The following is a 26,416-nucleotide window of genomic DNA, read 5'->3' on the forward strand; positions in this document are numbered from 1 at the left end:
AATTTCTAGCCCCTGAGTAGACTTGTTTCATGATCATGTTGATGAAACCCTCATTATTATTTATATTTTGGGAGCATGTAGGGGCCTTAATTAGGCATCAGGGCCCCATCATGCTGGGCACTACAGACAAATCAATCTTGATTCCATTTTGTTTTAACTGATACTGTTCATAGATAAGCTATCTAACAAATCATTCTAGTTCTTGCTTTTGTATCATGTTACTCTTGTATTTGGTCTTTCATTTGTCTCTAAATTGAAGTTGTTTAATATCTGAAGATGGCTAAAAGCCATGTTGGAGAGACAGATAAGAAGTTCCCATGCATTTTTAAGGGGTACAAAACATCTCAGAATAGCGGATCATCATGTGACTATGCAGTGTGCTACCTTTGAAAAGGGCAGTATCTGATTTTTCAGAGCCAGTCTCTTGTCCCTTGGTCTGGTAGTGATCAGGAAGACCGCCGAGGCAGTGTTTTAGCTTTCTGGGAGAAGGAATGGGAGATACGTTCATCTGATTTAGAGGTAGCCTCTTTGTCTAAATTTGGGGAGTTAAAGATGCTATAGCAGGCCTTGCAACTGGTGATTTTCACTATCATCCAGGAGAAGAACTATGGTACTATGGCAATGGGTGTGATATTAAAATGGTTAGGAACTGGTTTTTCATTTGTAGAGGTGGTCTCCTTCTCTATGCTGGTACGGGGTTGGAACGCTGCAGGTGTGGGCACCGTGCTCTGAGGAGGAGGAGGAGGGAGTGAAGTCTAGATGAATAGGCAGTCTTGATTTGATTTTCATTTTTTATTTTTTTTAAGAGAAGTTTTGTTATTGGGCTTCAGAAGGAATCTCACTGTAGATGTTGGCCACAACATGGTGCTTCAAAGATGAAGATGACAAAATGGGGAATTCACAGGGTTCCAGTTGGGATCTGAAGACTTCTGGGGCACTCCATTTTAGTGTCGGGAATGTTGCCTCTCAGGAACCTTAGCTTAATCTGGAGAAGAGTCAGATATTTACTTATTGTAACTGGCTCCTGAATGAACACTGGATATTAGAGCTGAGTGAATACTTAAAAAGAATGTTCTGTCAATATACATTTAAATTTTTAAACAAATTTGCTTTTACTGACAAGGTCCCTTGTTTTTGCCTTCTGTACTTTCTATTTAACCAGGTCACCAAGAGGAACATGCACAAAACCAGCATATTTTCAGCTAATGTTGAAGAATATTTGTAGAAAGCAAATTTTGCATTCTAAAAAAAAAAAAAAAAAAAAAAATTTAAGCAGGAAACTTGATTCTAAGTAGCACTCAGAGAACTGAAACATATCATAATACACATGTCCAATAAAAACTAAATTAAACTAATTTCAGATATTTACTACTAATTGCTTGTAAACAGCCAACTGACCAAGGATTATTCCCAGAAATGTTAGTGACTAATTTTTAACAGCTGTAGCCGGCTGCCAGGGTAGGGCAGCTTCTCCCAGCCGACCTTTGTAAATTTCCCTTAGCTGGTTCCACCCAGGTTGGCAACAAATTATTTTTTTTAAAAAAGCAAATAGAACACAAAACAAAACCTTCATAACAAACATCCTTTCCTCCCAGAGGCCTTGTCTGGGGTGAAGGCTTCAGCCTTCCTGCCCAACTTGGAGGCCAGGTCACACCACCTCTATCTTTTCTCCTGTGAGCTGGGAAATGGCAGCAGGCAACCAATGCTTCCCCTGCTCACGTCTCTAAGTGAGGCAAGTGTCAGGTTGTATGCCATGCTTTTTCCCAGAACTTATTCTGGATGGCTGACGGAGAGGGGAACCTTGTCCCACTTTACGCTGCAAAGCTCCTGATCCCAGGCCCTTAAAGAAACAGTAGCCTGAGTTTTCCGAGACACTATCACCTTCGGACCACTTCTTCTCTCCTAGCACCTGCATCCGTCATTTCCTAGGCCCTTATCTGCTCCAGAATTCCTGGTCTCCCAGGCATTCCCTCTCTGGTTTTAAAGGGCCAGTATGTCCCATTATAACAAGAGATTCAATCTTGATAGCCTGATAATTCTTGAACAAAGGCAAAATCCATCCGATGGGTTATTTGCAACAAATTGTTCTTCTGCCTCTACTGATGTAGAGTAGAGAGTGTTACAATGATCAGGATTACTCACTGTTCTGCTTCTGTTTTCTAGGTTCTCCCTGGATATGAGAACATCTATTTTGCTCATTCCAGCTGGTTTACATATGCAGCTACGTTGAGAATATATAAACATTGGGACTTCAACATCACTGATCCAAAGACTGTTACTGGTCGGATGTCATTCAGCAGTTACCCAGGTAACTGGGGTGAGAATAGGAAACCTCGTATTCCATGTTCATAAATGCATCCATGTCTGTATGTGCCTTCTCCACATCTCACTGACTCGTGTGTACTCTTCTATAAAAGCCTTATAGACAGGACACTGTTACTATAGGCACTGAGACTGACCTACCTTAATACTCTTAGAAGCCAATAGAGGAAAATTTCTTGCAGATTTATTGTTTTGAATGTATCCTTTTAAAAAAAAAATGGTCTGGGATGATGTTCTGAAGAGTACTTGTTAAATATTCTGCAACCCCCTGGTGCAAATATGGTTCCTTATGAAGGGGTTTGAATTCTACTTGCATGGTACATGTTTGTCTGCATTGCTGATCTTTTCCCCACTCTACCCAAGCATAGCCCTACAGTACTAATGTGTCTCTGGTGATGATACTGTTCTGAACACTTCACTTTAGTGATACTCTCTAGTAATCCCATCAGTATCAGATTGACATCATCTTTGACATTTGATTGCCAGTCTTCAAATTGATTTTTTCAATCTCCTTTTTGATTTGTGGAGCTGGGATGTGTGTTGGGGGAGGGTGGTTTTACTTGCCCAATGAACTTTAGAATGTCAGGGGTGAAAGGGACCTCAGGAGATCATCTAGTCTAACTCCCTGCTCAAAGCAGGACTAATCCCCAGACAGATTTTTGCCCCAAAGGGCCTTCTCAAGGATTAAGCTCACAACCCTGGGTTTAGCAGGCCAATGCTCAAACCACTGAGCTATCCCTCCCTCCAACTTACTCTCCTTTAAGAGGATGGGCTTTTTTCCTTGTTCTTTGTGTATGCTTCATGTTTTAGTTATGTAGCTAAAACTACTTATAAACTACCACAGAAAGATTTGGCAGCACATCTCATTCTCATTCTAGAGCAATGTTAGAAAATGCCAATTAATGTTAAAATGTGGTCTCTTGGTTTTAAAAAAAAAATGAGTGGGGGTTGCAATCTTTGTGACCTCTTCACACAAGACAGAAATGTGAGTCTTCCCTGATTTGACCAATTGGCTTGTCAAGCACTTCGCCTTGGAAGATATCAAAGAATCAGCCACTGAGGTGCTAGTATAACTAGGCTTCATTCTAGTAGACCCAACATCTCAACTTGTTCCCCAGAGACAGTCAGATTCTCCAAGAAATGTTGTAGACATGGCTCCTCTTAAAGCTTTCTTGTCCTAGGACAGACTCTGATGCAACAATATGGTAGGATTTGCCATTACCAGCAAATTTCAGCAAAGACCATGCTACAGAAGTTGGGTGTCATGGCCACAGTGAAGTTCCTGGCACCCAGGGTATGTGTCTACATGAGAGAAATTCAGCAGACTCTAAGGGCTTGTCTACATCAGAAAGTTGCAGCGCTGGTGAGGGAGTTACAGCGCTGCAACTTTGAGAGTGTCCACATCTGCAGGGCATCACCAGCGCTGCAACTCCCTGTTTGCAGCGCTGGCCGTACTCCCGTTTTGTCTCGGGTGTAGAGGATCCAGCGCTGTTGATCCAGCGCTGGTAATGCAATGTAGACACTCACCAGCGCTTTTCTTGACCTCCGTGGAATAAGCAGGTATCCCAGCATACCTGAGGATACCTCTCTGGTAATCAAGAAAACTCCTCTGCCCTGTGCTCACCTGACCCCTCCTTTAAATGCCCCGGGAAATTTCAAAAATCACCTTCCTGTTTGCTCAGTCAGGCGTGGAGAGCAATTAATCAATCAATCATTCAGCGACCATGCCTCCACGCAACAAACGAGCCCCAGCATGGACCAATGCAGAGCTGCAGGATCTAATTAGTGTGTGGGGAGATGAGGCTGTTCAAACACAGCTGCGCTCTAGAAGGAGAAACTACGATACCTATGGTCAGATATCGCAGTCCATGATGAGAAGGGGCTACGAACGGGACGCCTTGCAATGCAGAGTAAAAATTAAGGAGTTGAGGAGTGCATACTGCAAAGCCCGTGAGGGAAACCGACGCTCAGGAGCAGCCCCCACAACCTGCAGGTTTTACAAGGAGCTGGATGCCATTCTTGGGTGTGACCCCACCGTGAATCCTAGAAGCACGATGGAGAGTTCAGAGCAGGGAGACGTGGGGGATGGTGTAGAGGATGAATACAGTGATACTACTGGCGTTGAGGGGGACACCCCGGAGTCTCAGGACACAGGCAGCCAGGAGCTCTTCTCTAGCCCTGAGGAGACTATCCAGTCCCAGCAGCTGGAAGCGGACGTTGATGAGGAAGCTGAGGATCGTGCTCGTGGTAAGTAGATTGCAATGCTTTGTGCTAGCAGGATTCTCGTTATGGCTGACTGCATGCATGCCTAAACGTGGAATAGCCCATTGATTTGATCTATGACATCTGTGTAATCTGCCTGAGTAATCTCTTGAAAAGTTGCAGCTAGATCTTGGGCAATGTGCTTTAACAAGTTTATAGGTAGAGCCACCGTGGTCCCTGTCCCGTTCAGGCTAACTCGTCCGATCCACTGTGCAGCGAGGGGTGGGGGGACCATGGCCGCACACAGGCGAGCTGCATAGGGGCCAGGGCGGTATCCGCATTCCTGTAGAAGACCCTCCCGCTCTTCCTTGGTAACACGCAGCAGTGATATGTCTGGCATTATGAAAGCCTGTGGATAGTTTAGGGATAATTGAGGGCAGGTACCTAGAAGCACGGCTCCCCAGCGCAAGGCGCTCTGTTTCCTCTGCCCCAATCCACCAAACCCCCCCCGCCCTTCCCAGCACGTAGGCATCCAGACGGAGTGCTTCTTCCTCACCTGCCCTGCTGTGTGCTCTGTCCGTCCCCCACCCCCCCTTCCAAGCTGGAAACCTGCCCTGCTGTGTGCTCTGTCCGTCCCCCAACCCCCCTTCCAAACGTGAAACCTGCCTGCTGTGTGCTCTGTCCGTCCCCCCCCCCCCCTTCCAAACGTGAAACCTGCCCTGCTGTGTGCTCTGTCCGTCCCCCACCCCCCCTTCCAAACGTGAAACCTGCTCTGCTGTGTGCTCTGTCCGTCCCCCACCCCCCCTTCCAAACGTGAAACCTGCTCTGCTGTGTGCTCTGTCCGTCCCCCACCCCCCCTTCCAAGCGGAAAACGTGTCCCTGGCGGTGTGCTTCTTCCTCGCCTATCCCCCCTTCCAAGCTGGAAACCTGCCCTGCTGTGTGCTCTGTCCGTCCCCCAACCCCCCTTCCAAACGTGAAACCTGCCCTGCTGTGTGCTCTGTCCGTCCCCCACCCCCCCTTCCAAGCGGGAAACGTGTCCTGCGGGTTGCTTTTTACTCACCCGGCCCCCCTTCCAAGCAGGAACCAAGACATCCCACTAACATGGGAGAATTTTAAGCAAAAGTACTCACCCCACTGCTAGACATGTCTTAGCTTTCTTGAAGTCTACAGTGTTATGTGAGGTATGTGAGAGGGATGCTACCTACAGTTTACAGTGTCCTTCAAAAGTTGATAATAAACAATGATGCCCTGTGTTTTACATGTCTCTGTCTCTATTTTTTCTAGGCAACTCGAGTAATGCAGCTGTGTCACCAGCCTCACGTAGATTGCAGAATTTGAGGCGCAATCCTAGGAAATCAAAAGAGGAGCTGATCAAGACCGTTCTGAACCACTACAACAGGGGAAAGTAGGAAGACTGAGGAGTGGAGAAAAAGTGTAACAGGAATGGAGGCAGAGTTTACAGGAATGGAGGCTGACTGAAAGCAGGAGACAGGAATTGTCTGCCAAAAGAATAGCCAGGCAGATGATGAGACTCCTGTCTCGCCAAACCAAGTCTTTTGAGTCTCTTGTAGCCATGCAGACAAATATAAACCGTGATATCCACAGCCTTCCCAAAGCACTGTTACTTGTCCCCCTGTGTATCCTCAAAATAGCTTTATGCAGCACCCAGTTCCTTATTATCATCAGCTGCCCCCAACACCTATTAGGTCACCTAGTAACCAAGATATGTTTAATTCTTACCCAGTGCACTCCACCCCAATCATTCTGCAGCAAAGCAACGGTGACTTGCATCAGGCGGGTACAATTGAGTAAAATAGGAAATATTAAAACATCTGAATGTACGGTGAACTACCCATACCCCCTTTCCTGTTTTTTACTGTATGACAAATAAAAGGATTTCGTTTGTATTTCTTTCCCTATGTTTTATTGGTGATAGAAATGGTTAATTAAACACAGCAATGTAAAGCAAAGCACAACACATGCACCAATCATTACTGCTGGCTCTCAGCATCAAATTGCTCCCTTATAGCATCCCTAATCCTTGAAGCCCTTTCCTGGGCCTCCCTGTTAGCCCTGCTCTCTGGCTGAGCAAACTCATTCTCCAAACGTCTAACCTCGGAGGTCCATTCCTCACTGAACCTTTCACCCTTCCCTTCACAAATATTATGGAGGGTGCAGCACGCGCATATAACAGCGGTAATGCTGCTTTCCATCAAATCTAGCTTCCCGAACAGACTGCGCCAGCGGGCTTTCAAACGGCCAAAAGCACGCTCCACAGTCATTCTACAGCGGCTCAACCTGTAGTTGAACCGTTCCTTGCTCCTGTCAAGCTTCCCCGTGTATGGTTTCATGAGCCATGGCATTAATGGGTAAGCGGGGTCTCCCAGAATCACAATGGGCATTCCACTTCCCCTACTGTTATCTTGTGATCTGGGAAAAAGGTCCCGGCCCTAAGCCTCCTGAACAGGGCACTGTTCCTAAATATGCGTGCATCGTGCACCTTTCCAGGCCATCCAGAGTAAATGTCAGTGAAATGCCCACGGTGATCCACAAGCGCTTGCAGAACCACAGAGAAGTACCCCTTGCGATTAATATACTCCGATGCCAGGTGGGGTGGAGAGATAATAGGAATATGCGTCCCATCTACTGCCCCTCCACAGTTAGGGAAGCCCATTTCTGCAAAGCCATCTAAAATGTCCTGCACGTTCCCAAGAGTCACGGTTTTTCTTGTCAGTGTTCGATTAATGGCCCTGCAAACTTGCATCAGCACCATTCCAACGGTGGACTTTCCCACTCCGAACTGGTTCGCCACCGATCGGAAACAGTCTGGAGTTGCCAGCTTCCAGATTGCAATAGCCACCCGCTTCTCCACAGAAAGGGCATCTCTAAATCTCGTGTTCAATAGCGCCGCAGGTTGGGGCGAGATCATCACAAAGTGCCATGAAAGTGGCTTTCCTCATACGAAAATTCTGCAGCCACTGCTCGTCATCCCATGACTGCAGGACGATGTGATCCCACCACTGAGTGCTGGTTTCCCGAGCCCAAACGCGCCGCTCCACGGAGCAGAGCATGTCTGTTATTGCCACTAGCACTGTACTGTCTGCATATTGATGCGATTCAGTACCATCGTCCCACTCCTCAATGTCAGTCACACGCACATTTAGCAGCCTAAGGATTAGATCAACAGTAAGGCGAGATGTGCTGGCAATAGTCATTAGTACGGTATTCAGTACCTGAGGATCCATTCTTGAAAGATAATGCAGAAAAAACCGCTTTAGAGTCACAATGCTGCCACAGTGCTCCGCATGTGTACCAAAGCAACGCTGGCCGTTGGAACAGGAACAGGAACAGGAAGCAGAAGGACAATCACACTTCCTTCCCCTTCCCACAAGCCCCAGCGCCGCTTTGGGACGAGGTGCCCTGTGGGATAGCCGCCCACAATGCATCACTCCCAACAGCGCTGCAGTGTGGCCACATCTAACAGCACTTGCAGCGCTGCTAGCAGTAGGTGTGGCCACTCTGCAGCGCTGGCCCTATACAGCTGTACTAATACAGCTGTAACAACCAGCGCTGTAAAGTTTTAGATGTAGACATGGCCTTAGAGAGCCACTAAGAGAGCCAGATCCAATCACTTCATCGGTTTGCACTAGCTGACAGTATGGCTCACAAACTCTCTTGCACTTTTCTAAATGATGGACAACAACTGAGACGCAGGCTTAGTGGCAGTCTAGGGACATCCTGCAATAAGGAAAACTTCCAAAATCTTTTGCTGCAAGTTGCAGTAATGTGATGGAGTCTTGTACCTTTCGGTCATTTAGCCCTCTGGGGTCTACAGTGGAACCCACAGGTCCCATGTCACGGCTTCAAATGAAGACTGCAACCTTTTCCATGTACATGACCCACACCAGGCTATCACTTTTCCCTCCACCTTTTCATGTTCTCTGTATGTATAAATATCTCCTGTCTCTGTGTTCCATTCTATGCATCTGAAGAAGTGAGCTGTAGCTCATGAAAGCTCATGCTGAAATAAATTTGTTAGTCTCTAAGGTGCCACAAGTACTCCTGTTCTTTTTGCGGATACAGACTAACACGGCTGTTACTCTGAAACCTTTGATTCGAGAGAGCCAGCCAGCAAACTGTCTTGATAAAAGACACTATATTCTGCCTAGTTGCAATCCTGCTATTAGCAACTTCTGGTTAATGGCAACATACTGTTGGGAACCAGTCCCATCTTATTAACATCAGTGTTATTAGGATTTGTATATTAGCAACAGCATGCTGCTTATTAACAGCTCTTTTTTTGGAAGAAAGGGCCACCTGGAGCTGCAGCCTTGCAAACGTGCCTGCAGAAGGAAGCACTGGGATGTGCAAACCTGCCTGCGGCCAGTGCTTAGCATGTCCTAGCCACTTCCTTCTGGGGCTACATCCTAGCAAACCTGCCTGCACACAAGGACCACAGGAGATAAAGGGCTAAGGCCGGGGAGGCTATGGACAGCGCAGTAGCAGGGAGGGGGACTGCAGCCCAGATGCCGGAGCTGTACAGTACCTCTCTCTATGCTCTCTGGGAGACTGCACACACAGAAAGAAGCACTGGGACATGCTGAGCTCCGACCCCTGGAGAGCACAGGGAAAGGTGCTGTGTAGCTCTGTGGGCCCCAGTGCTCTCCTCCCCGCTGCTGCCCCCACCCCCAACAGATTTGCAGGGCTGCAGCCATGGAAGGCAGTTCTCAGCACTTCCTTCTCTGGCTGTTTCTTCACAATCCTGCCTTCCGCTTATTAGCAACTGCTGGATAATAGCAATAAGCGGAATCTACTGTAATTGGAAACCCAAATCAGCTTTAATATAAGTATTTTTAATTGACATTTCACAGAAAGAGAAGGCATTAAAGGCATAAAACAGAGACAGACATCCCTCCAAGCCAGCCCTGATAATTAGTTTACAAAGTAATTCTAGATTATATCTGGCCTACCTCATGACAAAAAAGTCTTGGTTCTTCCACATTCCAAAGCTGCTTCACACCCTTTGTAAGAAGTGATGTGCCCTCCCAGAAAAAAAAAAAACCTCCTCCCCAGTTAGTGTATTGTTTGACCCCAACACGCATCAACTTGCCCAGGACAGCAGATCCTCCACACTGAGTTGCAATAAATACCCTTTTTTGATTATAGCAGCCTGTCTTTTGCAGTCTGGTTAATAGGTTGTTAGTTAGTTAACATTGGGTCACAGCACATATTATGTTTTTGATTAAGTATCCTTTATTATGTAGTTAGCAATAGATACAACTAGAGGATCATACACTTTGTGGCTTATATAGGCCGAGCTGACAAATAGGGATGGGGGGGAAGTAGCAATGTACTTTTCATCTCTGAAACTGTAGCGGTTTTACAGAATACTGCCACAAAACCTACATTTTATTGTCAGTTTGTCTCAGCCGCTCCTCTTCATCTCTTTGTTGATTTATCAGTTTCATATCAACAATTTCTCCTTGATGGTGCCCATTTGATGCTCCAGGCAGAGGAGCCTGAGCAGTAGCATTGTGACATCAGTGGTAACTCAGCCAGTTATCACTCACTCCATTCAGTGACCTTAACTCTAACCATGCTGCCCGTATTGGTTCTCTCTCCCCTGGACACTGCCCGTGTGATGCTGCACACAGAGGAGCTTTGTGACAACAGACACACAGAGAAATGCCATTGAGTTGAGTATAAGGCCTGGCTTTGCTTGGCCAATTAAGATTTCAAAGCCAGGCTGAAATAAAATAAGTTCTGTGAAGAATTTAAAAAGATCTCACAAAACTAAGTGATTGGGCAACAAAATGGCAAATGAAATTTCATGTGAATAAACTTACAGTAATGCACATTGCAAAAAAATAACCCAAACTATACATACAATATGATGGGGGCTAATTTATCTACACCAAATTAGGAAAGAGATTTTGGAGTCACTGTGGATAGTTCTCTGAAGACATCCACATAGTCTGCAGAGGCTGTCAAAAAAGCAAACAGAATGTTAGGAATCATTAAAAAAGGAATAGAGAAAAAGATGGAGAAAATCTTATTGCCCTTATATAAATCCATGGTATGCCCACATCTTGAATACTGCATACAGATGTGGTCTCCTCATCTCAAAAAAGATATACTGGCATTAGAAAAGGTTCAGAGAAGGGCAACTAAAATGATTAGGGGTTTGGAACAGGTTCCATATGAGGAGAGATTAAAGAGGCTAGGACTTTTCAGCTTGGAAAAGAGGAGACTAAGGGCTGGATATGCTAGAGGTATATAAATCACGAGTGGTGTGGAGAAAGTGAATAAGGAAAAGTTATTTATTTGTTCCCATAATATAAGAACTAGGGGCCACCAAATAAAATTAATGGGCAGCAGGTTTAAAACAAAAGGAAGTACTTCTTCACACACCTGCGGAGGTTGTGAAGGCTAGGACTGTAACAGGGTTTAAAAGAGACCTAGATACATTCATGGAGGTTAAGTCCATTAATGGCTATTAGCTAGGATGGGTAAGGAATGGTGTCCCTTGCCTCCGTTTGTCAGAGGATGGAGATGGATGGCAGGAGAGATATCACTTGATTATTACCTGTATAGTTCACTCCCTCTGGGCACCTGGCATTGGCCAATGTCAGTAGACAGGATACTGGGCTGGATGGACCTTTGGTCTGACCCGGTAACAGCCATTCTTATTTCTAATAAATGTGCTTTAGCCACTGGGTTATCCCTATGGAGAATACCACTTGAATGTAAATACAGCAGATAAAATTTAAAATTCCACAGGCCAGGACCTGATTTCTGCAGCTGCTGTGGGAAGCCATGCGGCATGGACCATGGAGCCAGAGCTTGGAGCTCCTTGGCCCTAGCGCTATGTTGTTCCATTGGATGTGACACCCAGAATGTCTGGCAAAAGAACAAAGACAGCCAGGCAAGAAGTGGCTTCAGCATGGACTCTCCAATGTGTTTGCTGTGTGCAGCTCTGTTCAAGAATTCAAAGAAGGCCTTCAGTGTGAAGGATCAAAACAGAGACTGCTTTCTTGGTGAAGAAGACTTGCATAATGTACCTGCTTCCTTTGAAAAGACTCCCACTAATGGGATCCCCACTCAGAATCACTTAGGCCCCCCTTCTGAAAGAGATAATTATAGGCATCTTTGAAGAAGAAAATGTACCCTCCAAACTAAAGCATACCTTAAATTAGCCAGCTGTCGAGTAGCCATCTCTGGACCCTGTGAATTGAGCCAGTTACTTATTGATATCTAACCTTCCATGTAAGCAAATTGAGAGCCACTTCTAACTATGCCTATCTACTGACAATAATCCTGGATCCTTCCTGGGCAGGCTTCTGCCAGGACATGAAGCAGAGAAGCATTAGTCACATCACCAAAACCAATAGGTTCTGCCTAGAATGTGAGGGGTGAGGACCTGGCAGGAGCAGGGATGTGAGTGGCCCTGCTGGGGGCAGGGGATTCTGGCTGAAATGGGAACAAGCTTTGGGGGGGCAGGCTGGAGTTAGGGTGAAGAGTCTGGCTGGAATAGAGTGAGGGAGCCACTAACTCATACCCAATTCATACCCTTTCCCTAACCTTGAGATCTCTTCCTCATCCCTGTATCCAGAGTGACTCTGCTTCCCTGTTACAGGCCTTTTTAAGGTCGCTGCCTCACCTTTGTGTTCTAAATGATGTCTAGAACATTCCTGTAATTTTGGAATTTATGGGATGCAGTGGTCAAAAGTTATTGCATTACATGCAGACAAACCAAGAAATACCATCAAGTTAAGTGTAGGGCCTCACTTTGCTCAGCAGTAAATAGTGCCGTGATGAATGAGGCTCCAGGTCCTGAAAACTTCAGTTTCCTACATTGTTTGGAGACAAGCTAAATGGCTCTGATCCAGAAGATGTAATCAGATTGCTTGTGTTGGCTTTGATACAGGAGTGACAGGGTTCATTTGAGAAGTTTGTTTGAGAGATGCTGATAACGATGGGAGACTGGCTTACAGATAAAGTAGGTGAATTGTACAGAGAGGCAACAATTGACCAAACAAAGGCAATTTCAGTTACATCAAGCTCTCGTGCATCCTTAAACATAGAGCAAAAGACAAGGATGAATGAATGGAACTCCAGCCATCTGCTGATATCTCTAGTTTTCACTTGTGCTTATTTCTGAGGGTTTTTTCCCCTGGTTGAACTTGTAGCATGCATTTAACTTTTTCCTTTCTCAGGATATTGATATATCCCAGGCCACACTGTCATATATGCATCTGTGTAATTAGACTGGGAAAGGATGACAGGTGATAGTTTATTGAAAAAGAATTGGAGGATAAAAATCAGGGAATATCAAAACCCAGGAAGAGATAATCCTTTCTGGCTTGCTTGGATTTTGACACTTTTGTAATTAAAAATTCCACTTTTAAATAACAATTTATTGTATAAATTAAGAATAAAATAAAAAATAGCAGAAGATGTGACCTACCTGGGAGAGGGGACCCAGCCAGCCAGACCACACACAACAAACAGCCACACACAGTCTCCTGGAAATGCCTACTCTTAAGATCCTTGAAAGACACGGCATCCTAAAAGATGGCTTGTTTGAGTCAGGTCCATCAGACCACTATGTCTTCAAGAAGGAACAGGAACTGGCCTTTGCTGTCCAGTGGTACAGGCTATTACTCCATTACAGGGCCTGTATATGGATATCTAAGGCTTGTCTACATAGAAATTGAAACCAACATAACTAAGCTGGTTTGTAATTAACAGTTGAGTTATTTTGGTGCAAGCCCATGTGTGGACACTTATTTTAGAGTAAGAATGTCCTATTCCGATATAATTTAAATTGGTAAAAATCTACTTTTATTCCAAATAAGTGTCCACACACAGCCTTGCTCCCAAATAAATCAAGGTGTTAATTACAACTACAGACAAGTCCCAAGCATTTTGTACTGCCACTCGTCACTGGAGTTTCCAAGTGTCTTCAGTGTAAAATAGACTAGCAAGAGAGAAGTCTCTTCTGACCTTTTTGGCATCTCTAGCTCTTCTGCTATATCTGATAGAAAGCTGTGCTTGAGTTAGGTTTTATTTGGGTGCTGCATTTTGTTTTTTGGAACCAACTACTCAGAACTTCAAGCTATGAGTGTTCCCTGCCTGTTTTTTGCTTGCAAAAACCTGTTACCGCTGTAAGTTCAGAGAAGAATTATTTGTAGAGTAATTCTCTTCTAGGTGTACTCTAATCTGAGAAAAGCCATGGAATCCTGTTTTATGAGAGAGGATAATGGCTTGAGCCCATGGGTGGCAAGTCTGTAGAAATTTTGGTGGTGCCCAGAACCTGCGCCCCCCCCAAACTCTGCCCCCACCTGCCTAAGGCTCTGGGAGGGGTTTGTGCGGGGAGATCTGGAGTGCAGGTCCTGGGCTGGGGATTGGGGTGCAGGAGGAGTGCAGGGTTTGGGATGGAGTTTGGGTGCTGGGTGCAGGCTCCAGGCTAGGGACAGGGGGTGGGTGTGCAGGCTTTGGGATGGAGTTTGGGTGCTGGGTGCAGGCTCCAGGCTGGGGCAGGGGGTGGGTGTGCAGGAGGGGGTGAGGGATGCAGGCTCCGGGGTGGGGGTGTAGGAAAGGGTGAGGGGTGCAGGCTCTGGGAGGGAGTTTTTTGGGGGGGAAAGGGTGTGTGGGAAAGGGGACGTGGTGCACAATCTGGGAGGGGATGCATGTTCTGGGAGGGAGTTTGGGGATAGGAGGGAGTGCAGGGGTGAGGGTTGTGGGGCTGAGGATGAGGGATTCATGATGCAGGACGGGGCTCAGGGCTAGGGCAGAGGGTTGGGGTGTGAGGTGAGGGCTGTGGGGTTGAGGATGAGAGGTTCATGCTGTGTGGGGGGGCTCAGAGCTGGGGCAGATGATCAGGGTGAGGGGGATGAGAGTTGGGGCTGAGGATGAGGGGTTCATGCTGCGGGGGGAGGCTCAGGGCTGGGGCAGAGGATTAGGGTGTGGGAGGATGAGGGCTCTGGCTGGGGCTGAGGGGTTCATGATGCAGGAGGGGGCTCAGGGCTGGGGCAGAGGATTAGGATGTGGAGGGATGAGGGTTAGGTAAAGCATAGGACCGTAAGGCAGAGCTGGGGTCCATGTTAAGAGTCCATAAAGATAACAGGAAGTCTTCTGTTTTGTTTAAGGTTTTTTGATGTCTCTGGATGACTTTTACTTGCTTGGCAGTGGCTTGGTAATGTTGCAGACCACAAACAGTGTGTTTAACCAAACTCTTCTTAAACAAGTGGTGCCCAAATCTCTCTTTGCTTGGCAGAGAGTCCGTATTGCCAACATGATGGCAGACAGTGGCAAAACCTGGGCACAAACTTTCTTAAGATGCAACTCGGGTAAGTAAGTGTATATGAACCTCTGAATAAAGAAAGCACTGCCTACCTTTTTTCCCCCACCCAGCTTCTCCAGGCAGTGGTGGAAGATCTGACCTCTTCCTAATTGCCCCTTAGGAACCTATAACAATCAGTACATGGTCCTGGATATGAGGAAGGTTAAGCTGCAAGAGAGCTTGGATGACGGAGCACTCTATATCATTGAGCAGATCCCAACACTTGTGGAGTATTCTGATCAGACAGGTGTTCTCCGTAAAGGTAATCACTGCTTTGGTTTCTTTAGGGTTAGGAAAATTCAACCGTTTGTGCAAGCTGACAGGAGTGTTATTTTACATCTGGGAATGGTTTACGTTGGGTGTTTGCACTGGGACTCCAAGTTGGGAAGCTTTTTCTGTGAATGTCACCTAGATCCCACAGGCAGTAATTTCTTGTGTGCACCTTGCTGTTCCATATGAAACTGGCTCCCACCTGCTGCACCTGAATGCAAATGGCTGCCACGAGCATCTTTTTAGAATGTGCTGAAAGTAACTTGTGGTGACTTGTTCTTCTTTGCCTGACTTGGCTTTCTCCTGCATGGTTTCCCTCTATACTGGAGCACCTTTATTTTTTCTCAGAGGAGGGAGGGAGCATTTTTAATTAGTGCTGAATTATTGTGACACTGAGAGTCACTTGAATCTTTTTGTGATTGTCACCCCAGAGAGAAATGGGTTTAAAAGAAAAAAAAAAAAGACTCTGATAGCCGGACTCAATCTCTGAGCTGAGCATCCATAGGGCTAGCAAATATTTGCTCTCCAGAAAATGCCTTAAGCCCACAGCAAAGCTAGTAACAGATTGACTGAAAATATAACCCAAAGGTATCATAAGAAATCATGCTAGCAGCCAGTATCTGCAATCCAGGCACATTCACAAGCATGTTCCAGGCACTGGTGTCTTTACATGGAAGTCTGATCTCTGTCCACCGACTTCATTGTTTTGGTTCCATTGTTCTATTGTGCACTTGCACAGCTGAAGAGGTGATAAGTTGCAGAATTGACCTACATACACTAACATTCATGAGGATGTATCAATCAGAAATGTGGTGGTTTTGTTTTGGATTCCTGCCCTCTCCTCTAATTCAATGGAAGTGTCTAGAAGATTTTTGGTGCTATCACAATATAAATAATGCTTTTGGGGTGGGGATGCTTATCATGAATAATCTATAAAATTTCTTCATCCATTTTATGTTTTATGTACCTCTAATCCGCTGAAGATGCAGAAATAAGTGTTTTTTCTTCTTATATTTCTCACTTGTCAAAATGTTAATTGGGAACCGACTAACAAATTGAGGCCTCATTAGTCCCTTCTGACTGGGGAAGCTCACTGCAGTTAATGAAGTTTGCCAACTAGTGAATCTGATGTTGGCCATTATGGACACATGCTTCTCCCAGATCCTCACTGAGGATCTGAAACATGGCTACTTACATGGCATCTGGTTGTTCCTGCTGCTGAGTGGGTGGTCTTAGCATCGCTACTCCAGTGGCCCTTCCGTGGGGCTAGAAATGAAGGAGCCTAATAGCTGATCTCAAGTGGGGTAGCAGGAGAGAGGTCTTTAGAGAGGTGGTTCCTCCTTCCCCTTGCTCTGGGATTGTGACAGATACCTGAGTGCAGTGCCAGCTGGTGGTGGCAGAGGATGCATCAGTGACTGGGACCAGACCATCTGCTCTGCGTGATTGGTCCAAACCTTTCTTAGACTGAGCTGGAACTGCTGTTATGCAGTTGCATTTTGGTCTTGTACTTGGCACAGTCATTTTTTGCCTGCTTCTGCCAAGTCCTCATTTGTGAGGCCAGTTGCCTTCCCAGTATTATCTCCCTCCAGCCCATTTTGTTGATGATCTGTGTTTTTCCTAGTCAAGTTCCTCTGTCTCAGGACCAGATTAAGGTGTGTTCTCTGACTATGCTTCTGTCTCCAGGCCCCCTGGCCTGGCCATTCACTTGCACCATGTGTTCAGTTCAAGAGAATATGGGGAAGTCTGATTCAGGTCGTCTGCTCTCTGGGGATGATTTAAGCTGTTCCATGTGTTTCCAAGCCCTAAGTCTTTCCTGACTTATGCACTTGAGCTACAGTCAGGGAAGCTGCTGGCCTCGTCCCCCACCTATAACTACTTCCCAGAGGCAGGCTGTATTTGGACCTGACCTATCTCTCACTCCAGGATCTGCAGTCACTCCTCTCCATAGTTTGTTCAGAATGTTCTGCTCTAAGCCTGGCCTAGGGGGCTCCTTTTTAAGGTCTGGCCTAAACATTTGCCTGAGAGCCAAACAAATAGACTCCTGGCTTGTCCCTTGTCTCCAGATGAGCAGAACCCAGAATCCCTTCTGTTTAGCAGCTTCAGGCAGCTGATCTCAGTGGCTATCTTCCTGCCCACCAGAAAGAGCAACTGAGAGAGGGTGGATCCAGAGCTGCCAATTGGCTCCTCCCCTCAGGTTGTCAGGGCTAGCAATGGCTCTTGTCAGTTAAGGGCCTGAAAAGTGATGGGTAACATCAGAAGTCATTGAGGAAGTCCTGGTGTCATCCAAGCTGGTGGTTCATGAGTGCCCACACAGCAGGTGTGAGAGAGGAAGATAGAAAATATGCAGTGAGGACTAAAGAGTTAAAGAAAATCAGAGCAGGAAGAGGAACAAGTCACGGCTAGTGCATTTACAAAAACAACCCACAAACTGAAATTTTTGCAGAAAACAGAAAGATCAACTCTGTATTTGAATGTTTCTTGTACCACATGTAGCAAATTTTAGAGAATGGTACAGGCAGAGCCAAAAGATGGTTTCATTGTGCAATTCAGAAGCACTTGGGAAAACTAAAAGCATGTAATTTTTTAAAAAGTTTTTTAGCTGCTGTTTATGGCTAAGTTTAAAAGGATTGGAGGCTTTAGAGGAGAGAATATGCAGGAGTGGAAAATGAAATGAATTGTGAGGCTTAAACAACCTACTGCTTTGGGAAAATCTTTGTGTGTTTAAATGTTGAAATAAATAACATTTTACATTACCTGCTTTGATAACATGGCCATTTCCCAAGTATCTGGACATGTTTTGCATATGTTGGATCAAGCACAGTACAAATCAACCATTTCCTGGAATCTGAAATAAATACACTTTTTCTTTTCATCCGAAAGCCTGGGAGCAGTACAGCACCGGCATTCATTCCTGTCTGTGGCCTGTCCCTCCATTAAGCCCAGCCTGGTCATGTCTTTGCATATGATTTCCTGCCACATAGTTGATGGCCAGCCTTCAGGTCTGACTGACCGTGGTTGTGTTTGCGTTATTTTCCTTGGCATCCTGTTTGTCTCCTAAGGTGTCATAATTATTGTAATCTTTTTGATTGCAGCCAATCCTATACCGTCACTTCACATCCTGCTCCTTCTAGCTTCTTCAGTTGTCATAATATCATTCCACAGTATACCTGCCATCTTCCAAAGAACTCTCATTTCTGTTACCTCCAGCTGCCTTCTGATGTCCGTTTCATTTAACGCAGCTGCTTCCAGACCACAGAATAATACTGCTAGTACATTGGTTTGATTCATTTTCATTTTGGTGCCAAACAATGTTTTTATCAGTCCATAATTTCATCAACTTCTACATAGCTGTTGTATCTAAAGCACATGTCCTTTAAACCTCATCCTTGATGGAACTGTTGGCACTGATCAATCTTCCTAGGTACATGTAAGGTTTTACTTGTTCTATGACTTCACTGCTGCATTTCAACACTTTATATATTGTCCCTTTTCCAAGATGCAACCACTTCGTCATCTTGGCATTTATTGTAAGTTCAAGTCGACTGCACTAATTTTCCAAGGTAGTGAAGAGTGTCATCGTCAATTCAAACATGTCTGGTAGTTGTACAGTGTCGTTTGCATGAGCTAAAGAGCTTAACTTTTGATCACCGAGCATCGTGCCCTCCAACTTGTATACCATTTTAAATGTCCAATTTAAGAACATGATGAAAAGTGACGGTGATTCCATGCCCCCTTGTTTTACACCAAACTTTGACTTGAACCAGTTGCTTAATATCCCACCAGTTCTTATGGCACTGCAGGAATCTTCGTACATAACTTTTATAATTGCAGTTATTCTATCTGGAACTGCGTATGATTTTATTACTTTCCATAATGCTTCCCTCCAAACCAAATCAAGTTTATTCATGAAGTCAATGAAAAGAGCAAACATCTTTAATCCCCATTCTCACCTTTTTTTCCATCAGCTGTTGGGATCAGATTGGTCCCTTCTGACCTATGAGTCTATGAGTGTGTCGGATCAGTTCAACTTTGGCCTGGCATGAAGCTGCACTGTTCCTTGCCTGCTGCTATTTCTAAAACTGTCCATAATCAATTGACAATTACTTTCATCAAGATTTTTCCAGTACTGATAATAAGCTTATACCTCTTCAATTATTCAAATTGGCAGGATCTCCTTTCTTCAGGATTGGTACAACTATTGCCTTTACCCAATCATCAGGTACTTTTCTCTTGCTTCCAGACCTTATATATTTTTCTAATGCTTTGATAGCACTTATTCCACCAGCTTTTAGCAGCTCAGCTGTTATGTTATCTATTCCTTCAACTTTCCCATTTTTTTAACTGCTTCATTGCTCTTTCTATTTCTTTTTCAGATGGTGGTTCAGTGCTTATATGCATTCTGCCCTGTTCCTCTGGCATGTCTAGAATGCTTGCATCTGGAAAAATTACACTGTTTAGCACTTTGTCAAAATGCTCCTTCCATACTTCCAGGAACTCTTTGATATTTGTTGTTGGTTCACTAGTATTTCTTACTACTTGCATTGTTGACTTGATTGTGTTTCTGTACAATTTAACCTTTTTGTCTATAGATGGGAACTCTGATTTCAGATTAAGGTAGATAGGGCTCATTTCACCTCTTTAGGCAAGTCTATCTCAGAGAAATAAAACTGATTTCAAATCCAAGTGGTCCAAGCTTGTTAGCCTTGAAGTTAGTAAGGTGGAACTGCTGATTGTGCCTGTTCCTAGCAGGCTATCACATCATGCTTCCACCAGCTGCATAGGGTAGAATGTGCTAACAAGCCATTACATCTGAAATCGATTTGTTATAAAAACAGTACTACAAGCCAGACTGATTTATATGGCCTAACAAATGGAAATCATCATGAATTTTGGTTAACAGCTAAATATATTACAGATAGTGCAATCTGGAATGTTAGAACTGTTTGCTTCAGGCCAGACTGAGCCAGTAGTGGAGGAGTTAAGGAAGTTACACATTTACCTTTGCTGCCAAACAAGAGACACGTTGGCTGGGTACAGGAGAGTTCACAATTGGACATTATACTTTCCTTTATTCAGGACACTCAGGTGGACAAGTGAAGCATAGGGATGGGGTTGCAATAAATAAATAATAATTGGAGATTACCTATTTCCTAGAACTGGAAGGGACCTTGAAAGGTCATTGAGTCCAGCCCCCTGCCTTCACTAGCAGGACCAAGTACTGATTTTTGCCCCAGATTCCTAAGTGGCCCTCTCAAGGATCAAACTCACAACCCTGGGTTTAATAGGCCAATGCTCAAACCACTGAGCTATTCCTCCTTCTTCCAACAGCAGTGGACAAGAGAATAGTTACTTTAAATAATAGCTGGAAACCAGTGTCATAGCAAGGTTTACTACTGCCTACCTTAAACTATGCATCACTGTGACCTCTTGTTATGCACCACCAGAAGCAGCAGAAGTGGAAGAGAAGGATGGATTGTAACAACAAGTGGCTAGCTTTGTAGATGAGATTCTTGATCATCACATGATTTTTATAATGTGAAATATGAATGCAAAGTTTGGTAGCGCACATGATAAGCAAATGAATAACATTGGGACCACATGGTATCAGAATGGCAAATGAACTTGCTGTGAGATACACAATCTGATTATTGGTGGTACTTGGTTTCTTCATGAAGATATGCACAAGATTATGTGCAATTCATCAGATGGTCAAACTAAAAACCAGATTGACCACATTGTTATCAGTAAAATGCATAAAAGGGCATCTTTGGATGTTAGTCTGTAGAGATGCAGGATGTGGCAGTGATCATGAATGACTAAGGGGAAAAATTAATATTAAGTTAAAGTCCAATAAACAGAGGAGTGTAACTGGAGCCACACTTGATCTTGATAAAGCTAGCTATGTGAGGGAGGTGTAAAAGTTGATGCTTGCGAGGCATTTCATTAATTTGTGTTTTGATGAAGAAATCTCACTACAGACTGGGAAATACTCAAGGAAGTGATACAAAATACAGTGTAGGAAGTTATAGGAAGACATAAACAAACAAGGAAAAACTGGACATGTAATGAAACAAGAACATTACAGGAAAAGTGTAAACAAGCCAAGACTGCTGGGAAAGTGGAAGAAGTAAGTGTTGCATTTGCCCAAAACAGTGAAGAAATCACAAAGATTGGGCAAGCAAAAGTTCTGGAAAGAAGAGACTCAACAACTAAAGGTGGTGTCAAGAGAACAATATATACACTGCAGTATCAAAATAATAGCCCTCAAAGCATTCTTGCAGTGCGAGTGAGCTGAATGACAAGGGACTCAGATTTACTTTAAGGCAAAGCTGGAGCAAAGAGGAGAATCTTGCAGTGTTCATTAAACTTGTCCAGACTTGGGCTTAGACGCATTTCTGAGTGTATTTCTTCACTGCAACCAACACTTGTCTCTTCTGAGCATCACCTATGGGACCAGCAGTTGACGTGCTCTCGCCAAACACAGGTGATGCTGCAGAGTAAAGGTGGAGAGGCGGTCTCTGAAAGCCAGGATCCAGATAGAAACAAACACCTTGAGTTTTAGTTACAAGTGAACTGGCAGCCAGTGCTGAGCTCAGAGCAAAGGGGCAATATGCTCTAACCTCCCTGTCCTACTCAAAAGTCAGGCAGATGTGTTTGTACTAGCTTAAGCTTCTAGGTGGCCTTCAGGGGTAGCCCTACGTACAGCAGGTAGCAGTAATGAAGACCTTAAGGTGACAAAGACATGAATTGTTGAGGTGAGGTTCATATCTGAGAGAAAAGGATGCAATTTCTTAGCCAGCCTTAAATGCAGAAGGACTTGCTGGCCACTGCCGCTGTCTTTGGCCTCTGGAGCAAAGATGAGTTAGGTAAAACACCGAGATCACGCACCTCTTAGTTTGCATCTACGTAGCCCCTTCCATCCAAAATCTCAGCACTTTGCAAATAATAATGAATTAAACCTTCCAGCCCTGTGCAAGGTTGGACAAGTATTATCCTCATTTATAGATGGGAAAACTGAGGTCCCAAGAGTTGTTTGCCTGCAGTCAGAAAGCATGTCTGTATTAAAGCCAGGAATAGAGCTAAGATTTCTGGACTCTTGAGTCTTGTGCATTAACCACAAGACAGTCCTTGGCTCCCCACACAGCACTCAATACAATCCCTTGCTGCTTCACAGTCAGGAAGAGTAAAATAGAAAGTTCCTCCTAGACACCCAACAGAGTCCGTGCTGTACACATGGGCCAGCCTTCCCCCATACTTCCAGCTCTACATACTACTCATTGTGCGGTCTGCATGGCCTAGCCTGCAGCAACGGCAGGCATCTGTCTGGAGCAGAAACTCACTCAGGAGCTGGTACATGAGGGCACTGCACTGTATAGGTGGGATTTACAGTCTTGCAAAAGCAGGGAACAGTGAGGAGAGGCTTTACTTGAGGAGAACTTAACATGGGTTACTTTGCTGTAGTTTTTAAATACAGTGCTTTCTGGATGGGGATGCAGAGGCATCTGCATTCTTTGCCTTCCTTTGAGACAGTACAACTGTAGAATTTATTTCTAAATAATAATTAACTCCCTTCTGTTTGGAAATGAATTTGCCTGAAAGCTGGCCTGCCCATATCTTGCTAGCTGCTTGTTTGGAGGATGGCTTAAGTGCATTAATCTATGGAGGACATCTATTTTACTGTGCAGAGAAACATATGACACTGGATGTTCCTTTCAACTAGGTTATGTCGTATCAACCAATGCAGGCTGTGCAGTTATACAGGACACCCACTTCTGTGCCACATTTGTATTGAGACACAAGACAGTAAGCCACCTACTCAGAGACGTGCATGGCTCTGACGTATTGGCCACTAGTTCAAAACTTTATATGTCTAAACACTTGATTTGTATTCTTGTAAAGTTGCCTGATGAGCCCCAACTTATTATTTGAGCATCAACCAACAGATTCCCCCACTCCAACTCTCAGAACAAGGGTGTTACATCAGTCCAGTATTTAGGTGGGAGACCTCCAAGCAAAACCTTGGGTATTGATGACTCTGTAGGTGACAATCTCCCTTTTCAGTAGCAAACCAGTGCCCTAGGCTGGTGATAAAGGTTGCTATGTAGCTCTAGGTGCCACATTACAGCATATGCCATCCCATTACCTCCCCCTTCCCCCATGGGGGAAAAGACTACATTATTGTACATTTTTAATTGACAGGAAAGGATCACATTTTAATTCTCCTAGGGTTACACTTCAGAGTCAGGTCCTGTCTGGTTATGTCCTGATGATCCCATGGCATTTGTTTTGCAAACTTAGGAACATCCTAAACTTATTTGTACTACAGAGAATTGCATTCTGCCTACCTAATAATCTCCCTGTATTCAGTTGGGATACACTATTCTTTAAAGGTGCTTTCACGACAGGATTGTCTTGACCTTTATCTTATGTGAGATAGAGCCATGAGAGTTCTGTCCTAAGTCTTTTGGCTTTGGGCTTGCTGAGGTGATGGTGGTGGTGGCAAGTGCAAGATTCCCTTTTTCTCTCTTATTGGTCAATATGCACCATCAGCTACCACAACCTTCCAGCCTTCTCCTCTCTGGCTCTCAACAGCCTGTCACCTGTTTCTCTGGGTATCCTTTTTTGTTGATCTGCTTTCCAGTCAGGTCTATAACAACAGTTAGTTAGTTCTGTTGGCTCCTTTTTGGGTTACTTGAGTGAAGGCTGCTGGCCTCTTTGGTTTCATGGTTTGTTTGCTGTGACCTCTCTTTCTGCTTGTTGTTTCAGGGCCTTAGGTGTATCCCTGATGTTCTTGGGTGCCGGTTTGTTCGGTGCCTTGGCACGTGATTTTTTTCCTTGCTTCTGAGTTGTTTGGTGCTTTGGCATATTCTTCTCACTTTCCAGCATGGCGCTTTGATGCATATATGTGGTGTGTGACGTGGTGGGATTTTCATTTTAGGAATCATTTTTCTTTCAAGAAAGAAGCTCAGTGGCTTCAAGATGTGCTTGCAGGAGACACATGTTACTGTGGATGAGCACTATTGCTGCATCCTCTGTTTCAGCAGATCATGAGGGTGCACAGGTGGTCAGCTCTGCCTGTGGGCACTATCTAGACCTGAACCTCTCAGACCTCCCCTTGAAGCACCACAAGATACTTCTGTAAGTCTAGCCTGCAACTGCTCAGACTTGCTTTGTGTGATAAGCCTTCAAAGTGGAGGCCTGAGACCCTGTTAGCACCATCCCTCCAGTAAATTTACTTGTGAATTAACTCACCTGCTCCCAGTAGCGACTGATATGTTGTGCTGCTGTCAGACTGGATCTAATTCCTGTTCCCTAGCTGGCATTGTTAAGGAAACACAGCAATTTAAACTTTTTTTTTTTAAACGAGTGCACAGTTTGTTTAAGTAATTAAACAACAGAATGGGTTGTCTCCCTTGCAGGATACTGGCCTTCTTACAACATCCCTTTCCATGAAACCATCTACAACCTCAGCGGGTATGCAAAGTACGCTGAGAAATATGGGTTGGACTTTTCTTATGAACTGGCTCCCAGAGCAAAAATCTCCGACGGGACCAGGGAAAGTGGCTGACTTGGAGTCCATGAAGGTATATAATGAGATATAACAGTAAGAAGCCCATTTGTTTTCCTTTGATCTGATTTTTATTATTTATTGTTTGTATTATGTGTTGCCTGGGCAGACCCCAGTCATGGCTTAGGACCACATTGTGCTCAGTGTTGCACAAACATAGGACAAAGAGACAGTCCCTGCCCTGAGGCACTTACAATCTAGGTACGAGATAAGACTTGAAAATCTTCCTTTTTTTTTTTTTTAACCCCGTGCAGGAACAAGGGAGGCTTTCATTTCTGAGTGCACATGCCATCGAGGTCTATTCTAGCTAACTGTTCCAGAGAACATCTGAAACACCAACAGAATTAGGAGACTTGCTCGGGCTCTGTGGGGAGAACTTTCTTGAGCACAGTTGGAGCAAGGAAAGGGTCTTGCAAAGCCTTAAGTACTAGGCAATGTGTCTATAATACTAATATAGAGGATTTAGCATAAAATCTTTTAAAAGACTCTTTTATATCTTTCCCCCTCTCAGAAGGAATGTCCTTCAATGCACAGTGCTCTGTCTTGATGCTGTCAGGATCTGCCTTACTGGGATTAATGGGAAAAAGTGTCTGAATAAACACCATCTCAGGTACAGATGACCATAGCTGCTTTATTTTGATTCTCTTTTGCATATAACATTGTTTGCCACATGTGAAGTTTGGAAAGACTTTCCCCCAGGATGAACTGGCAGTGATCTGAGGGAAAGGGCATGGGGACTACCTCTCTTTGGCTCACTGAGTAGCAATCAGATGGGCATAGTTTTTCCTCACTCCCCAAATCCCTGCAATTGCAGGGGGTATTGATATACCTTGCTCCTTGCCATCTTCATTTTTAGTTTCTTGTTTTGTAAACTTTTTTCTTCTGTTCTAGACTAAAATATTAAGACCAGAGCTGCTCACTACTTTCTCTCTCCTGATCCCTCCCCCATTCTCTTGTACGAGTTGGCTTTCTCTCACGGCAACTTCCCAGGTAGTGTTGCATCAGCTTGCAGAGTATTCCATTCCGGATTTTACGGGAGGAGCCCTTAGCCCCTGCTGGGGCTAAGTAGACTAACTTGATTTCTTTTCTCTTCCCCATTTATTTCCCAGACTACATGAAGGAGCCCTATGCCAAGCTCAATCCGTGCAACACTATCTGCTGCCGTGAAGACCTGAACCCTTCTCTCCCAGTGCCAGCAGGCTGCTATGACTCAAAGGTAAAGACTGCTAGAGCCCATGGCCCGCCTTACATACTGTCTGAGTGAAAGCAGGGCGCCTGCTCTGGACCTGCCAACCAAGTCTTCATACTCTGCAGAAGGAAGTTCCCTGTCTGCCCCTTCCGTCCCCCAAACTGCGACAGTGCGGGAGAGTCAGGAATAAAACACTATCCTGGGCAACACTTCTCACCAGCGAGTAAAGAAAAGCATCTGCAAGGCAGGGTTATGGGATACTGGCTGTTGTATTTGCCTACTTAGCTAGGGCCCTGCCAGCCTAACTGACTGCTCTGTACAGTGTTATGTGGTCTGTAGGATCTCTGACCCTCTGCACCATCTGGGAATTAGCTAATCCTTTGGTAAGCAGCTAATTGCCAGGGTTTCCTGAGGCCACAAGGGAGTGCTGTGGGGTGAAGGGGAAGCACCTGGGCCAGACAGGATAGGACTCCTGTCTGCCGTAAGTCTTGGTTGGCCCCATCTCCTTCTGCTGCCTCCA

At 44.9% G+C, this 26,416-nt stretch overlaps 1 protein-coding gene and 1 pseudogene across 1 annotated transcript in view; both read left to right on the forward strand.

The window, feature by feature from the left end:
- The window catches only part of PLBD1 (phospholipase B domain containing 1), a 54,156-nt gene that overhangs the window by 26,168 nt on the left and 1,572 nt on the right, over positions 1 to 26,416 (forward strand). Inside the window, exons 6-10 of the mRNA XM_030548039.1 lie at positions 2,164 to 2,308; positions 14,676 to 14,876; positions 14,991 to 15,131; positions 24,559 to 24,743; positions 25,817 to 25,923. Of these exons, the coding sequence (XP_030403899.1) occupies positions 2,164 to 2,308; positions 14,676 to 14,876; positions 14,991 to 15,131; positions 24,559 to 24,707 (636 nt within the window). The 3' untranslated portion in view covers positions 24,708 to 24,743; positions 25,817 to 25,923. The remainder of the gene's footprint in view (positions 1 to 2,163; positions 2,309 to 14,675; positions 14,877 to 14,990; positions 15,132 to 24,558; positions 24,744 to 25,816; positions 25,924 to 26,416) is intronic.
- On the forward strand, positions 11,409 to 12,630 carry LOC115647853 (annotated as a pseudogene).

Source organism: Gopherus evgoodei, chromosome 1, assembly GCF_007399415.2.
Source record: "Gopherus evgoodei ecotype Sinaloan lineage chromosome 1, rGopEvg1_v1.p, whole genome shotgun sequence".
Classification (NCBI taxonomy): Eukaryota; Metazoa; Chordata; order Testudines; family Testudinidae; genus Gopherus; species Gopherus evgoodei.